General features: G+C 42.4%; 1 protein-coding gene across 1 annotated transcript in view; it reads left to right on the top strand.

Moving 5' to 3' along the window:
* Nucleotides 1-15,010, top strand: part of EXT1 (exostosin glycosyltransferase 1) — a 254,859-nt gene extending 239,849 nt beyond the window's left edge. Inside the window, exons 8-11 of the mRNA XM_016138175.2 lie at nucleotides 4,132-4,221; nucleotides 9,477-9,637; nucleotides 11,252-11,423; nucleotides 14,446-15,010. Coding sequence (XP_015993661.1) covers nucleotides 4,132-4,221; nucleotides 9,477-9,637; nucleotides 11,252-11,423; nucleotides 14,446-14,631 — 609 coding nt within the window. The 3' untranslated portion in view covers nucleotides 14,632-15,010. The remainder of the gene's footprint in view (nucleotides 1-4,131; nucleotides 4,222-9,476; nucleotides 9,638-11,251; nucleotides 11,424-14,445) is intronic.
* The last annotated feature ends 1,674 nt before the right edge of the window (nucleotides 15,011-16,684 follow it).

The raw sequence follows: 16,684 nt of genomic DNA, 5'->3' as shown, positions 1-16,684 counted from the left end.
GCTTTACATTGTCATTTGAAGCTGTGCATGATCGGGCCTTGGCCAGCCTTCTCCGTCTTCTCTCTCATTGTTTTCCCCTATAGGCCCTGTCTTCCAACACAGTTTGATCACTCACAATTATCTAAATCGCACCGTGTCCCTTCCTGCTTCTCATTTTTCTTTCCCATTTGTTGTAAGTCTTGGACACCCTCCCCCTCCCCTTCAACTCTTCATCTCCGTTGTCAAACTACCCACCAATTCTCTATGCCCCTGTTTACATGCACCCTCCTCCCTGAAGTGTCTTCCACTCCTGGAAGCCGGAGGTGAGTTCTTGTTTCTCTAGCTTCCGTGTATTGCTTTCTCGTAGATCTTACGCATTGCGAAGAAATTAGTTGCTAGTAAATGACACAGATTGGTGAAGCATTGTCATCTAACAGACTTGCTTTCTCAGTCTTCAAGGGGTCAGGTCATGAGAGATTGTCTCACACTTAAATAAAACACCTTTGAGCCAGAATAACAAAATACTGACTTACTAGGTTGTACCATTTGAAATCATCATTGGACTGACTTGAAGTGGCAATTTCATACGGTTCACCGCGATACAGTGAGAATTGTAACTGTCACGTGGACAAGATGATCAGTGCATTCATTACCTGTTCACTTCCAAAGTGTGAGTGCCTACTGTGTGTTGGGCGCTGTGCAACATATTGGAACACAGTGGGAAACGTGACGTACAGTCACGGCCTTCTGCAGGCTGGCGTCAAGCAACGTGGTTATCAGATTGCTGCTTGGTAGGCATTTAATGAGAAAAGGGGGAATTAGAACACCAGTCTGGCATCAGTCTGTCTCACCCTTAGAGTCCACCCCACCATGGGTGTGGTTTCGCAAAGGGGACTGGCACACGAATCTCTGCTGCAACCCCTTCTATCCATCTCTCCAATTTCAATGCCCGAGGCCCAGGACAGTGCTCAGGAGGAGGCTGTTAACCTGAACTTTGGGATTCTTTGTTATGTTTTATGATTCCATGGATGACTAGATCTCCTTCTAGTAGATAAGTCTTCCTTTGAGTATTTAAAAAGAATCCGGTCTGACTGGCTCACTGGGAGCCATTCTGACTACTAGTCGGTGCACTTTTTGCAGAGACTCATCGATTGGTTTTATATTCTACCCTCAGCAAGTATTCCCAATTTCTCTATTTATAAAACGATGATGATACGAACAATACCTTTGTCGTGGGCTTTATCAGATGTGTCTCCTAAGATACCTCACATTCTCCCAGCCAGATCTATATTTAGGTTTCTGGCCACTTGTTGAGTCCTAAACTCCAACTTGGCCACTGATTCCCGTGGGCCGTATGGTTCCTTTTCCTCTCACTCTCATTGCCCTGGGATTATACCACCCGGGAAACAATCACACTTAACTCTTGCTTCAGGCTCTGTATTCCAGGATACCTGGACTAAGGCTTCGGCCCATTTTGAGAATTAAGTGAAATACTGCATTTCCGGTGCTTTGCCCTTGTACCTGGTGTACACCAGGGTTTGGTAAATGTCAGCTCTCTTTTGGGAGGCACTGTCATGTTATGGTTTGTATCATGGGCTCTGGAGTCACACTTACTTTTGTATGACCTAAGGTGAGTTATTTAACCCTCTGCGCCTCAACCCTTTTTCAGTAAATGGAAATGATCATAATCCCTAACTAACAGGGTCACTAAAAGGATTAAATGATAAGATATTGTATAAGTAAATGGACTTAGGCAGGGACGCCCCTGGTAGGTGTTCAGCTGTGCTTTGATAATTACTTAGGAACATTTCTTATCTCCCTCATTAGACAGTAAAGTTCTTGAGTATTGGTTGTTTCTTAGTCATGTTTGCTAATTCTGGAAGGAACTGGGCCGCTGCATCTTAGCTAAGTATTTCTTAAATCAACTAACAAGGACCACCCCGTTGCCTCAGGATCGACTTTGTAAGTACATGGGTTTCTTTCATGCCAATCCATTCCACTGAGCCAAGGTATTTTTGAAAGAGAGCCTGTAGTTTCTACACTGGAATGTGGAAGTGGCTGGCTTACGGGTTCTTTACCTCTGTTGATGTAACAGGTTCAGAGAAAAGGAATGGATTGTTTTGAATCCAATGGTTGGGCACATAGTGGGGAAGAAGAAATGCCTTCCTCATGCCTCATTTTAAAATCTCCATGTCTAGCCTCGAGTTTAAAATGGATGTGTTTGCTGGTTTGGCTGCGAAATTCTATTTCGAATTTATAGTCCTTGTCTTTGCAGTTTTCTCCCGTAGGCTTGACGACGGGAAGGTCAGGGCATCGCTAAGCTGGCAGCTAATGGCTTCTGTGTCAGTCAGCGGACATGTAAACAATATCAGGAAAATCGCTTCAGGCTGGGGTTTCTGAGCACCATGTACACGGGGGCTGCTGATCGTTTTGTGTTTTGTTTTATTTTGAAAGCCCAAGAAAGAAAAGAAAAAAAAAATTGACCCAGTTGACAGAGGTGTAGGAGCAGACTCGAAGCCATTTATGCTGTAGATACATGCCCGGGGCTTCTAGAGATGGGTTAGAGTGGACGCTTTCTGTCCTTCAGAGTCGTAAGCACTCCAGTGGCTCCACAGCCGTGTAAACCCAATCTGAGATGAGGCCTGTGCATGAGCTGGTTTCTTGATGTGAGTATAGCTTGGGCATCGTTTTTTTTTTGGCTCAGATTTGTGGAGAATTTACCCTTGGCAGCCAGATTAGGTGTCTGCTTTTTACCCCTTTGTTTTCAGGGTCCGGCTGCTTCATTTTGTGGCTTTTGTATCTTAAAAGTTGATGGCAAGTGTGTGTTGCCTCTTGAGTCTCCAAGGGTGAATTCAGAGAGGATGTCATAACTATTACTATAACTTCCGGAGGAAGATGGTGAATGAAAGATGGTCTTATGTGTCCCAAATTCACTTTCGAGGTCCTTTCCAAACCCGAGACAGGTAGAGCATGCCGGCCGAGGTGCTGTAGAGTCACACCATCTGGGATGAAATGCCGGCGGGTCCGTCTGGTACAAGACACTTAATGTTTCTGTGCCTTAGTTTTCTCACCTGTAAAATGGGGTCGTTATAAATATGAAATGAGGTGATATACATAAAGAACCTAAAATACTGGCAGATAGTAAATGATTAAAACTTGTTGTCCTCAAGATAGCATCGTTCTTACGGTTATTCTACGGCACATTCAACGCGAAGGTTTAAGCTGCGACTGTCACAGAGTACTCTCTCCCCTGCTTCAGTTCTACAGCCAATCCCCTGGTCCCCAAAGCTCCCACCCCCCACACACCTAGCTCCTTTACCATCCACGCCTCATCCCAGAGTCACCCAAACTTTATTCATGTACTACCTTCACAATTTTCCTGAATCCGTGGGCCGCATGTGATAGTTCATTTAATAACGTTCTGTAAATCAGCTTTGTTTTTCCATTTTAATGAAATTATTTTAAAATAACTCGACTCCTACCTTTTATCGCTCTAGCGACCAGTATACGTGTGCATACATCTTTTTTCTAATCTGTGCTAAAATAAACAAACAGTAAAATTTTTAAATATTTGTCTCCAGAAATGACCTGGCCTTCAGTGGTGTGGGTCCCACACTTGGAACCCCTTCTCCTTCTGCTTACCCTTTCCAGCCTCAGTGCTGGTCTCGCCTCTGTGCCTTTGCGTCTACTGAGTGTTTTGTCTGTTGTTTCCCATTTCTGCTTAGACCTGGTGAATTCCCATCCATCTAGGTCTTGCTTAAATGTCCCTTTTCCGTGAGACCTCCACCTGCTCTTCCAAGCGGCTGGTGGCTGCATCCTCTGATCTCCTGGCATTTTTCATGTCAGGCCATCTGACCATCTCTGTCGTGGTCCTTCTGCAGACTATGACCTCCCGCAAGACGGGGAATGTATCTTTTTTACCTTGTACTCCCTTTGACTAGCAAGACGTGTGGACACAGTAGGTGCCCCAAACTGCGGAACCGATGAATCTGCACTGATGAGAAATGGAAGCCTTCGATGTTGAGGGGTGACATGGTGGTGGAACATTCTTTCTGAAGGCTGAGGATGGGGGAATTGTCCTGAAAACAAGACTGAAAATGTAGCTCTTTTCCCTAATTTCTTCCCTCCCGCCTTCTTTCTGCGCCCTCCCAGGTGATGAGCAGCCGTTTTCTGCCCTACGACAACATCGTCACAGATGCCGTGCTCAGCCTCGACGAGGACACCGTGCTTTCCACCACGGAGGTGAGCGCCCACAGCTGAGGAGGGGGCACCGGGCTCTTCAGGCTGTTCCCCTAGACCCCAAGATGCCTGCACTCCTTTTTCCAGTGCCCTGGCCAAATCAGAAACAGTTTTCAAAACTTCCTGCAGAGTCGGTTTTAATCAACCCAGTTCCTATGAGCGCCTCGCCACATCCTGGCACCCCGATGAGGGCTTCTTCCCCTTTGTTTTCTCTGCTAATTGGCTCCTCATTTGCATGGCTGTCCATCACCTCTACCCTCTTGCCCGCCCTCATCTTTTGTTTTTAAACAGCACAGCTGCTTGCAGGTGTGCCAAAGAACCGAGGGGAGGCGGGCGGGGGGCACGTGTTGAGCGTTATCTTGAATCCATGCTGTCCAGAGCAAACAGTTCCACCCTCCCCCAATTATCCTAATGCCCGTGTGGGGGCGTGTCGCCTCTGTTAGGGAACACGATTCTGGGTTCTAATGGTAGCTTTTCTGTCTTGGTTTGAAGTGCTCATTTTCTTGCACTGACACAAGAGCAAATGGTTTCCCTTGAAAGCTTAGACGGAGACCCCTGCTGTTTCAGACGTTCAGGTATTTGTGCCAAAAATAAGATTGCGCACAGAATGTATGAGGAGGAGGAAAGAGAAAAGAGGAAAGATAGATATGGTAGAAAACCAGTTTTTACAACCCGAATGAGTATTGATCTCTGAAACCTTCCTCTAACCCATAGAGGGACCAAAGACCGTTATATAAAAATGCAGTGTATGGGAAATACATTATTAATGGTAGCAGGAAGACTTAGCTACTTATAATGCCTTTCTCCCTCCCTTTTTTCCTTTTTATTCGTAATCGTTTTCCTTTCCATTTAAACATGGGCGCTTCCCCGGGTGCACGTTCTTGGGCACGGGTCCGATCCTCGTGGCCTGCTGCCCACGCAGTCAGGACTCGGTGTCAGTCTAGGCTCCCAGCCTCAGGGGCTCTTCCTTGCAATTCCATGGTTGCTTCCAATTCCCGTGAAATAAGAGTTGAACAAACATTCTATGCCAGGGCAGCCTAAATAACCCCAGCACAAAACGCGCTGGGACTCACCTTGATAATGTGCTTTCTCTGTAGCCGAAACTCTATAAATACTTGGTGAACGAATGATCGGAGAGATGCACGCTGAGGGGATCAAAGTGCGCGCGCACAGCCAGCTGTGCCATGTGGACGTCGGCAGGAGAAGGGGGCGGGTGGCGGGGAAGAAGATGTGCTTAATGTTCAAAGGGAAAGACGGCTGTGGAGTCCAGTGTGGGGGCCACTCCGCTTGCATTTTTCCGCTGCTTTCCGCAAGGGAAGCTGGCGTCCCGGGAGCGCATTCATTCAACAAGTACTTATTGAGAGATTTCTTTGTTCTGGTCTCCATGCCAGGTGCTTTGATTTCACAGTTCTTGCCTATAGCGGGCAGAGTCTTGGCAGCAGATGGAATTCAGATCAGGTGGTTCAAGTGAAGGGCTTTAGGATTATTTAGAGAAGTGGGTGAGGTCAAAAGACCCCACAAGAGATAGTGAGGCACCTGGAGAGTAGCAAGCACAAGAAACAACTCCCACCCCTGGGTTTAAAGGAGCCAGGGAAGCAAATAATATTTTAAAAGTCCCCGAGAGATAGGACTGGGGAGAAGAGGCTGCCCTACAACAGCTGTGATCATGGAGGGACATGGCAATTGCCGGAACACTGACAGCAAAGCTGGGAGGAAATAGGAAAGAAATTCCCTGACCTTCCACTCCGCCCCGCCTCCATTTTCCTCCTGAGGGCTCCCATTGGCCTAACCCAGTCAGCCACCCGCCCCAAGGAAGACCAGGTTATGCCATTCATAGGGTTCCATCATCGCAGGGTACAGAGCATGGAAAGAATTGTGGAGAGTGGGTCTTGGAGGGCAAACACAGGAAGAGCATCCCGTCGCCATGGTGGAGCATATGGTCATGACAGCCACAGTATATACCTAAATCATTATCCTGTTTCCTGAAGTATTGATTCTTCATCTTACACCTTCCTCTGGGCACAAGGCAATTAGTCTCACTCTAGGATGTGTTTTTCCCTGTCCCGTGGTGAAATAACTTTCAGCTGCTGTGATATATCCATGTGCTGGTGAATTTTTTTTCGAAGAGAAATTCTAGCCCCTCCGTGCACGCTTAGAGGAACATGTGTTGTATGTGAAGTAATTAGAGTCAACGTGGGTTGAAAATGATATGTAAATTTAAGAGGTTGGCAGTCTAGTTTACTGTTGCCTGCTGATCAGTTGGGTGGTTATGTTGCCTAAAATGGTTGGGGACAAGGATTTCTTCTTTCTCTTTTGTTTTAGATGAATATAGATCTTAGTTCATTTTATTACCTCGCTAAGGATTCTTAGCTTGTTAAATGTCTCTCTGTAGTATTAAGGAGAGATTTTTAAACAGCCTTCTTTAAAGAGTCTTAGATGTTGTTGGTTTATAGTTATTTACATTTATCTGGATTGCTGCAGATTCTCAAAAGAAAACAGATGTTGGTTTTTAAAGAGAAAAGGCCCGTGAGCTGACCTTTGCCTTCTTTGATGTGTTAATGATCTCCGTGAAAGCAGAACTATCACAGAATCACAGGTTTATCTGAATTTGCTTTTGAGTTCCTTTGAAATGACTTGAAACGGCTTGGAGATAGTAAGAAATGCAATGCGCGCGATGGAAACACCCCACCAGCTTCTCCAGTAGTTGCCAGTGCACGTGTTTCCTTTTCAAAGGGCGATGGAAACCCCCAAAGAGTGCTGACAGCCAGGCCGATGCGTTGCCGCCGCCGCGCCACGTAGTGCGCTGCGTCCCGTCCGCTGGCACCATTCGCCGCGGACACCAGCGATGACGGCAGGCTTTCACAACCCCATTTAAATGTTTTGGCGCACGCCGTCCAGCCCCCGGTGTCTTTTCACGGTGAGATGCCCCATTCCCGACCAGGCCTCCTTAACGTCTGCTCTGCCGCCCTCCTTTTCTCCCCCGCCGGCTGCCGTAGTTTGGGGGCGGGGAACAAGCTGTATCGTTAAGGCCTTCTTATCTTGAGGTGGGACACCAAACTAGAATTTCATAAAAAAAAAAAAAATTTATGGCTGTTTGCAAAAATGGTAACTTCTCACTGAGCCCAAAGGCTTTTAGAGATGAAAGGAAGGACCTTTACGAGTCACTCAGGCCTGCGATTCCCAAAAGATGGTCTGTGCTCATGAAGTAGCTTTCTGTGGTTCATGGCAAGCTTGTGTTTCATTTTAACAATTAGATACTCACGTTCATGTTTGTTTGAAAATAATGTAGCCAACAATCGAACCTAGGATTTCACTGATAGATTTACCAGGGGCGAAGCTGACTCAAAATTAATTAATTAATTTTAAAGAGACTAGGCAGTTCAAAGGAAAATATGTCGGAAGTCATCGAGTGCGTGGTGTGGGGATGTGGCAAGAGGCGGTGCGTGATGCTGTGCACGTGATGAGAGCTTGGGAGATACTGATCTAGGCCTTGCTTTGTCTTTTAATCAAGGTAAAATTCATTTACCATAAAATTGACCATTTTAAAGTATATGATTCCATGCCCTCTAGTACATTCTCAGTGTTGTTCAGTCATTACCCCTATTTATTCTAAAACAGTTGCATCACCCCAAGAGAAAACCCATACCCATTAATTAGTGACCCCCTAGCCTTAGAACCAACCAGTTGTCTGTCTCTGTATTTGTATACTCCGGACTTCCATGTAAATGGAATCGTACACTATGTGGCCTTCTGCGTGTGGCCTCTGTCACTCAGCGTCGTGTTTTAAGGTTTCTCCACATGATAGCATGCCATCAGTATTTCATTGTTTTTTATAGCTGAATAGTATTCCATTGTATGGATATACCGTATTTGGTTTATTTATTCACTTGATGGAATTGGAGTTGTTTCTACTTTTCGACTTATTTGCTCTACTCTTAAACTTCTGAGAGGGTAGAAATTGGACTTGCCAGCATCACTCAGTCCCCCAGATACCATCGCAGTGCCAAGACTTTAAGTATCGGTGGAGTAAAAGAAATATCCATTTTTATGGCTTATCAAGAAGCGGTAGAACAAAGGATTGTAGGGCGAATGTGTAATCTGTATGAAGGATAAATTGCTTTCAACACTGTAGCAACAGAACTGAAAAAGAGGCTGTGAAAACATACTCACCATGAAAACATACACACCCGATATGAAACCAGGTGGCCTAGGGTCAAATCTTGGCCTTGCCACTTACTAGCTCAGGCCAGTTATTGGAACCTCCATATACTTTGGCTTTCTTCTCTGTAAATTTGATAATATAAAATTACCTTTTCACAGAATTATTGTGAGGATTGAGTAAAAATGTATAAGTACCTGTAACCATTATAAGCATTCCACAATTATGAGCATTATACAATTGTTTGCTATTACTACTTTTCTCTTTCTATGTATTATTTACCGTCCATCAACTAATCATAGGAAGTCAAATGTGAATGTGACCATTTGAAAACAGACTATTTACTAAGTATAAATGTTAGTTTATAGCAGGTTCAGAAGTACCTGCTTTGGGTTATTATAAGCCCTGGCAAGTCATTTAGCTGCATTTCCTTTAAAATAATCCTGTGGCTTCACTTGGCCTTGTCCCCACTTATTCTTAGTGATTTTTCACTGTGGATGCTTTTTGTGCATTTCCCTTGCTCTGTGCATCTTTAAACCCTGTTTCTTTATTATGTCTGCTTTGTGTTCCTCTTAGAACTTGGGTGCCTTTTTAAATGTTTTTTTCTCTAGCTCTTAAGAGGATGCTTTTGTTTTAGTCACTCCGGCTTTTCTGTGTGCTGGTTATGATGCATGCCATATATTCATACTCTGGATGTATATAAGAAATCTCCCATGTGAAAAACAGATGCGTTTGTGCCTCACATGAATCAGCAGTCAATGTGCTCTTGCAGAGAGGAAGGGGAAAAGCGACTGCTTTTTTGACTTGTTGTTTAGCTCGAACAGACCGGATTTCTAAAGAACATATCTGCAAATGTTTTTTTCCTCCTCTTCTTTAATTTCTGCACTAATCTGAAGTTTCTGTAACAGAAGACATTAAAATGTGCATAATTATGGGGCGAAATGTCAAGCAGTCAGTTTAATTTGCTGATAAATACATGGAACCAATGTTTCCCAACAGTCGTGGGATTTCAGGTTATGAATTAGCGAGGGGAAGGTAATGTTTTGTCGACGTTTGTTAACACTGTTGATTGCTTGTTTGGCTTGCGTTCTGCCTGCAGGTGGATTTTGCCTTCACAGTGTGGCAGAGCTTCCCCGAGAGGATTGTGGGGTACCCCGCACGCAGCCACTTCTGGGATAACTCTAAGGAACGTTGGGGGTACACATCCAAGTGGACGAATGACTACTCCATGGTGTTGACAGGAGCTGCTATTTACCACAAGTGAGGAATTTACACATCTCATGCATTTAAGTTGTTTATATAATTGCTTGCATTAGTTTCTGGCTGCTGCATAAAGAGGAACTTGGGCCAAATCTCATTAACAGCATTCACCTCCCTCTTTAAGTTTTGTTTATGTGGTCAATATATGTCTTTAAAATCGATAAAACCTCTTGGCTTATTGCATTTTCAGGAATTATGGTAGAGTAACATCTTCAGCTCATCTGAAGTGTGAAGACATGCTCAAGGTGTACTGAGAAACTGAATGTTTAGAATAACAAATACTCAAATACTTAATTGAGCATTGTGCTTGGGATTTGAGTAAAATTGGAAAAAAAAAATGCCCCATCTTTGAGGGTTTTATATTCTAACAATGGGAGACACAATATACATAATTCTATAATATGTTAAGATGACAAGTTATATTGCAAAAAGGCAAAGTAGAGCAGGTAAAGGATTTGGAGTGCCAAAGGAGGATGGGCAGATTAGGGGGTGGCCAAGTTGATCTTCGTGGATCAAATGAAATTCGAGCAGAGACTTGAAGGGAAAGAAGAAGCCATACAAAGATGGAATAAGTATTAGAGGAAATTCAGAAGGTCAGCCTTGGGCATGAAAAGACATTCAAGGGGTATGTCGAAAAAGGTCAGGGGCGGAGATAACAATTTAGGAATTATTTGCCTATATTTGCCCTTAAAGCCAGGGTAAAGACTTAGGTAAGATTGCAAAATTAGTAAGGAAAGATGCTTAAAGTTCCTACTCAATCATTAATGAAATCCCCATTCTTCTGCCTTAGTAAGGTGAACACACCAGTCTTAACCTTATCTCTTTTAGTAAAGAATAGAGACTCTCGCTTGTCAGGGATAGAGGTGGGAATGCACCAGGTGTGGACATTTAGGCTGACCGAATAGCTCAGATTCCACTTCTTAAAGGTTCATTGTTCCCTTTTTTCCCGCCATTGCCACTCGGTGACTCTGATTCATTCAAATGACTTTTTCCATAAATAGATGCTATGTGTCCCTCCAAAAAAGAAATAGTTGGGTGAAAAATAATTCAAGAAAATTGTGAGTTCTCCATAATGATTGGCCACCAGATTAATTTGGATTTTGCTCTACTAGTGTTGAAATATATGGTTTTCAGGCCACTAATATAGAACATTGTATTGTTGAAGTCAGAATTATGGGATAGTATTGAATATAGTTCTGATTAAACCAATAATTAAAATTATAAAGCAGCTTATAATAGTATATAATATACAAGTAACTTGTCTTGCCATCTGAGTATTCCTTTTCTTACCAACGAGCCTGATATTAAAGTTAGACTGTTCCAGCAATATCTGCCTCTGTGTGTGTCTCTGTACCTCATTTCCTTATCTGTGAAATTGGGATAATAATAGTACTTGCATCATAGGTACAATTCTTATAAGAATTAGGTGAGGCATTTGTTGTAAAGAACTTTAGAACATTATCTGGCATATAGTAATTACTGTATAAATGATAGCTATCATCATCATCCTCCATGATTGTTTAAGGATTCAAAGAATGGGTATGTGGTTTCTGTCAAAGAACACCTGTCATTATATAATAATGGCCTCCTGGGAAATCTCTTTGGTTTTTACAGATATTATCACTACCTGTATACCCATTACCTGCCAGCCAGCCTGAAGAACATGGTGGACCAACTGGCCAACTGTGAGGACATTCTCATGAATTTCCTGGTGTCTGCTGTGACAAAATTGCCTCCAATCAAAGTGACCCAGAAGAAGCAGTATAAGGAGACAATGATGGGACAGGTAAGAGAAGGAGAACTCTCCTCCCTTGCTTTGCTTGCTGTGGTTCAGCTGGAAGTATGAGGATTCACTGTTTCTCTGGGAAGCATAATGAGGAGATATCAGAAAAAAACATATCTAAAAGTTCTGACGGAGTATATTGCTGGCACATGGATAATTGGGAAGGTGTAAGTCAAGGGGATCTTTAGGTCAAGAATATAAAAGCTTTTTTACGACCTACAAGGTGGCCTGAGGAAGACATACCTTCTCCACAGTTAAAAACCTGCACAAAATTTATGTAAGCTTATTACCGGTATTCTATTTAATGAATAGCTAATAACATTCTCAACACAGCCTTCTGGAGATTGCTCTTGAGTTGGATGAGCATCATGGTGGCTGACCAGGAGTCACAATACTTGATTTTCACTTGTAGAGCCAGCATTTATAAGCTGTAGCCAAATGAGTTGCCTTCTAAAACTCAGTCAACTTATCTTTAAAATGGAAACGGTGAAATCTTTCTCACAGGGGTAAAATAACATGTATGAATGATTTTATAAAAGTAAAATATTACATTGAGTCATAAAAGTTTAGTACTAAAGATACTTGCAAGAGAATATAATCTAACTTCCTTTTTTTACAAGTAAGAAGGACCCAGAGAATTTGAGCAGATTGCTACAAGTCACCTAGTCCTAGACAGAACTGGGAGTTGAATCCCAGGCTCTCTTCTTTCCACTGCTTATCCTTCCAAACCACAGGGTCCTGTGTCAGGCCGAAGCTCATCTACCCTTATTCATCCCAAACAAGACCCAGTACTAGAAGAAATCAAAGATCTACCCAAGTTAAATCATAGAGCAGCTAACAGCAGGCTTGGAGTCAGCCTGAAAGGACATACCGTAACGTGGGGATATAGTTCCATTGCTGTTCAGGGTTTTCCTTATACTTTGTTCTAACAGTTACTAAAAATCGTAGACAAATCAAGTTTTTGCAAAGGAAAACTTAGCCAGACCTCACGATAACACAATTGGTGGTTTTTCATTCGCTAAATTTGGAAAGAGCAACAATTTTACCGGATTTAAAATGTATAAAATTTAGTCATTTAGTAGTTACTAAATATGGATGTTATCAGACACTGTTGTTCTAGGTACTGGTTATGCCAATGCTGCTGTCCTTAGGAGTTTCGTGGAAAATTGTAGTTCCCTCTAACTACTAAAGGAATGGGCAAGAGGATTTGTAAAAATTTTTAAACTTTAAGGCTGAAAGGTTTTTCAGCTCCAAGCAAGATGTATCGAGGGCCTACTATGTGCCCGGGTATTTTCATATAGATTATCTCAGTTAAGAACACAACATTCCTTTCATATTGTTTCTCAGAGAGCTTTTTGAATTTCCCTGAGGTTATATGCTAATTAGGGGTGGAATTCTAATAGCACATGATTTCTTAGGGGTTGGTTTTATGTCCTCATAGATTTGCTTAATTCTACCAAACAAGTATTTCTAATGGTTTTACACATTTTGGGGGGAACAAATCTAAATTTAGCCTTATTCTAAATTGACGTGTCTAGTTAGATATGTACTGTATTTGCCCCCACTTATACATATATGTCTATTGAATGTTTGTATGACTGGGGCTGTAAATGAATATCATGCTTGAAGACTGTATGTTTATTATACTGGAAAGATACCTTCTCTGATATGTTAGTTAACCAACATATTATGTTAAAATTTGGAGATAAAAAGGATACTTGAATGATTAAACAGATTATTTTTTTTTCATTTTTAAGAGAATAAGAATGAACTTAAGCTCTCGATGGTATTTCCATTTACATATGTGAGCACTTGCCTGGTTGTGGGGGGTCTGGCCTTTTGGGAATGCGCAAATCAGCCACCAATGACCTGTAAGCCTGTATCAACTTCGGAGCAAAATGAGGTTCTTTGGAACTGTCTGCTCTGATATGAACTCACCTAGTCACTTTAATATAATGTGATATTTTCTATGAATTACCGGGTAGAGTTCTCCTAATGTAAATGGTCAAGAATGGAGCCATGTTCTGTCCCTTTCTAGCTTTGAGCAAGTAATTTTAACTTTTCCTGAACCTACTTCCTCATTTATACAGTGGAGATTCTAATACCTGAGTAGGTAACTTGGCCAGATTGTTGTGAGGCTCAAATGAACTTCCCGAAAACACTTTACAAAATGTATTTTGTTGTTTCCTGCTGCTCAGAGGTAACTTGACATTTGTATTTATCTTCGATGGTTACTTTTAAGCATGTTGATACTTATGGTTTTAAAGTGACTCTGAGTGATTCTCACAGTAAAATGTAACTTCCTATGAAAGTATTTTCTAAGGATGCATGAGAATTCAAGCACATTGACCACAAACACACTTATGTCTAGTGACGTAAAAATGATTTTGTATTTCTCCCCCATAATTGGGCAGCCTACCTTTTCCTTTTTTCGTAAAAACATGGTTACAACGACATGCTTAGTTCATGTGTTTACATTGCAGCACTCAAGTCATTTGAGGCTTTCTTGTAAATCAGTGTTAATCATTTACATGATCTAAAAATATTTAATCAACCTCTTAAGGGTAACACTGAGAGCTAAAGAGATGGTAGCCATCTTTTCTACTTACCCAGAATCAACAAAGGAAACAAGAAAGTTTTAGAAAACTATCTTTGAAACCACAAATACCTTGGTAGTCATTGTGTTTGATCCCAAGTACAAATAGAAGTGTTAGATTTAGTGACCCTAGTAGTTGAGGTTCAATTGATGACTGATTCATGAACAGAGGATTAGTCAGTATGGAGCTGCCTGTGTGCGTGCGTGCGTGTGTTTAGCATTGAAAACAGCAGCATATCTTGGAAAAACCAAGGGTGGAAACCAGGATCAGTGCTTGAACTTTTACCAGGCACGAGGATGGGGAGGCTTGGTGGCCAGTTCAGACGTGAGCTCTGCTTCACGCCCATGAGCCAGACTTGGCTCTGTGCAGTGTCTCCATCTCACCTTGCACTTCACTCATGGTCTTCCTTGTTTCTCTCCCTTCCCCAGACTTCCCGGGCTTCCCGCTGGGCTGACCCCGACCACTTTGCCCAGCGACAGAGCTGCATGAATACGTTTGCCAGCTGGTTTGGCTACATGCCGCTGATCCACTCTCAGATGAGGCTCGACCCCGTCCTCTTTAAAGACCAGGTCTCTATTCTGAGGAAGAAATACCGAGACATTGAGCGACTTTGAGGAACCCAGCCGGGTGGGGGAGGGGAAGTGAGAGGGGACTGAGTGTCAAGCTGCTCTCTCCTCACAAGTGCAGATCCGCTCAGCCATGGAGCCAGATTGTGCCAAGTATCCAAATAAACTTATATGAACAGAATGACACACACACACACACACACACACACACACACACACACACGCCAATGGAAACTCGACTCCTGGCTCCTGGGACTGCCCCGGACTGCTCCAAACTCGCCTCACTGGCTTCTATATCCCAAGACTAGGTTGTGTACAGTTTAATTATGGAACATTAAATAATTATTTTTGAAATGATTGCTATGCAGGTTTAAACTTTTTTAATGATCAAAACTATTAAAAACCAGAGTTCTTTCTTTAATCAAAATTGTGTTGGTTGTGAATATTTCAAAGCTGCCACTCTTCTTCCCACAAACATCATCGCCATTGGTCATGCAGGCAGGGATTCCTGCAGCTACAAAAGCTCAAACTTCATGGAAAACACAGTAAGTTACTCTGTCTAGTGTCAAGAAATAAATGAGCGTAAGTTAAGACGAGTTCATTATTCAACATTGCCAGTGCAAATTGTTTTCCACTTTGAATTTACAGATGCACTTGAACTTTTATCTCTAATGTTGCTGCATGAGAGAAAGCATTATGACTTCCAGGTAGGCAGTTCTAGCTGAAAACTTTGAGATGTGTAAGTATGATCATCTTTTTCATTGGGGTTGGGGGGGGGAGCTAGAACCAAGGAAACAATAGTATAATTAAGAAATGTCCAGTTTGCACAAAGAATCATTCAGATAGTCCATCGTATACTACAGTTGGAAGTATTGACCCCAAACAAACACCCAATCCTTTTTGGGGGGTGTGGGCTATTCTGTACATTCAGGCATGGACTTAAGTCTCCTGAGAGATGGGGAAAAGCTTTGGTTTAAAGACAGGGTATCGGGAGGAACAGATTACATGCAAGACAGGCTCTTTCATGCTCATGAAAGCCTTGAGCTTTGGGAGCTTCTCTAGTGAGAAGGAAGCAGGAAGGTGTCAGTTCTCCCCTTGGGACCCACATACCATGTTTGGTCAAATGTTGTTTTGAGCAAAATCCTGCAAAATAATCAGAAACAAATGTGAACACTTTTATTTCATTATAATTTTTAAAACTGGAGTTTAGTTGTGCTTCTTGTTACAAAGAACATTTCTATCCTTGCAAATGCTGCTTTGAGCTTTTGATTATGGTCAGACTGAAAGTTAAACTGGGAAGAAAAACATATATATGTATATATCTCCTTTAACTCCATTGTAAATGATGGAAAGGAGACTTCTGTTATTAAGTTCTTCTCTTTGGAATAGGCAAGAGAGAATAGAGAAGAGAACGACATTATTGGGTCCCATCATTTCTTATGCTGAATAAACAAAGGAGCACTTAGGTTTTTCCCCCTAAACTCTCATACATCTCATAAATTTATTTCCAGTGTCATTTAGAGGAATATTTCATCACAGAATTATGTTCAAATAACTCCAAGTGCCTGGCTTAGGTCAGTGGAAGCCGTAAATCCAGGAGACCATAACTCATCCTTGCTTTGGAGCTGTCTGGAAGAGAAAGAACAACTTGCAATGAGAATGCTAGGAGAGAGGGTGCGGGAAACAAGAGTGAGGCTAGGTCCAGACGTCCAGAGAGGTGACTCAACATGTTATTTAGCGACAAAGCAGAGACCAGAGCCCACATGTCGAGATGCTGTGTTGTGAGTGGTTCACAGGTAATGAAATTCAATGGATGAGGGGACGTTTTTTCTGCAGCCCGTGATTCGGAACAGCTCCCTACATCTCTCTCTCATCTGCTTTGACCCAGCCGTAGCCCAGTCTCAAACATGTGACATTTCCTCCTAAGTGAATGTAATTATCTCCTATGTATTTGTTGAAAAATAATTTTTAGGTCCATGGTCCTTGCACTCGTTTCTTTCTGTAAATGCCCAGTCTAATAGGTTTCATGCCATTTAAGCTGCAGCTCTTGGTGACTTAAAAGGGTATCAATTAATCCTTACTCATCTGGCCTTTGCAAATT

Source organism: Rousettus aegyptiacus, unplaced genomic scaffold (assembly GCF_014176215.1).
Source record: "Rousettus aegyptiacus isolate mRouAeg1 unplaced genomic scaffold, mRouAeg1.p scaffold_m13_p_15, whole genome shotgun sequence".
NCBI classification, from domain to species: domain Eukaryota; kingdom Metazoa; phylum Chordata; class Mammalia; order Chiroptera; family Pteropodidae; genus Rousettus; species Rousettus aegyptiacus.
Note: the sequence above shows the minus strand (reverse complement) of the source record. Positions and strands in the feature narration are given on the sequence as shown.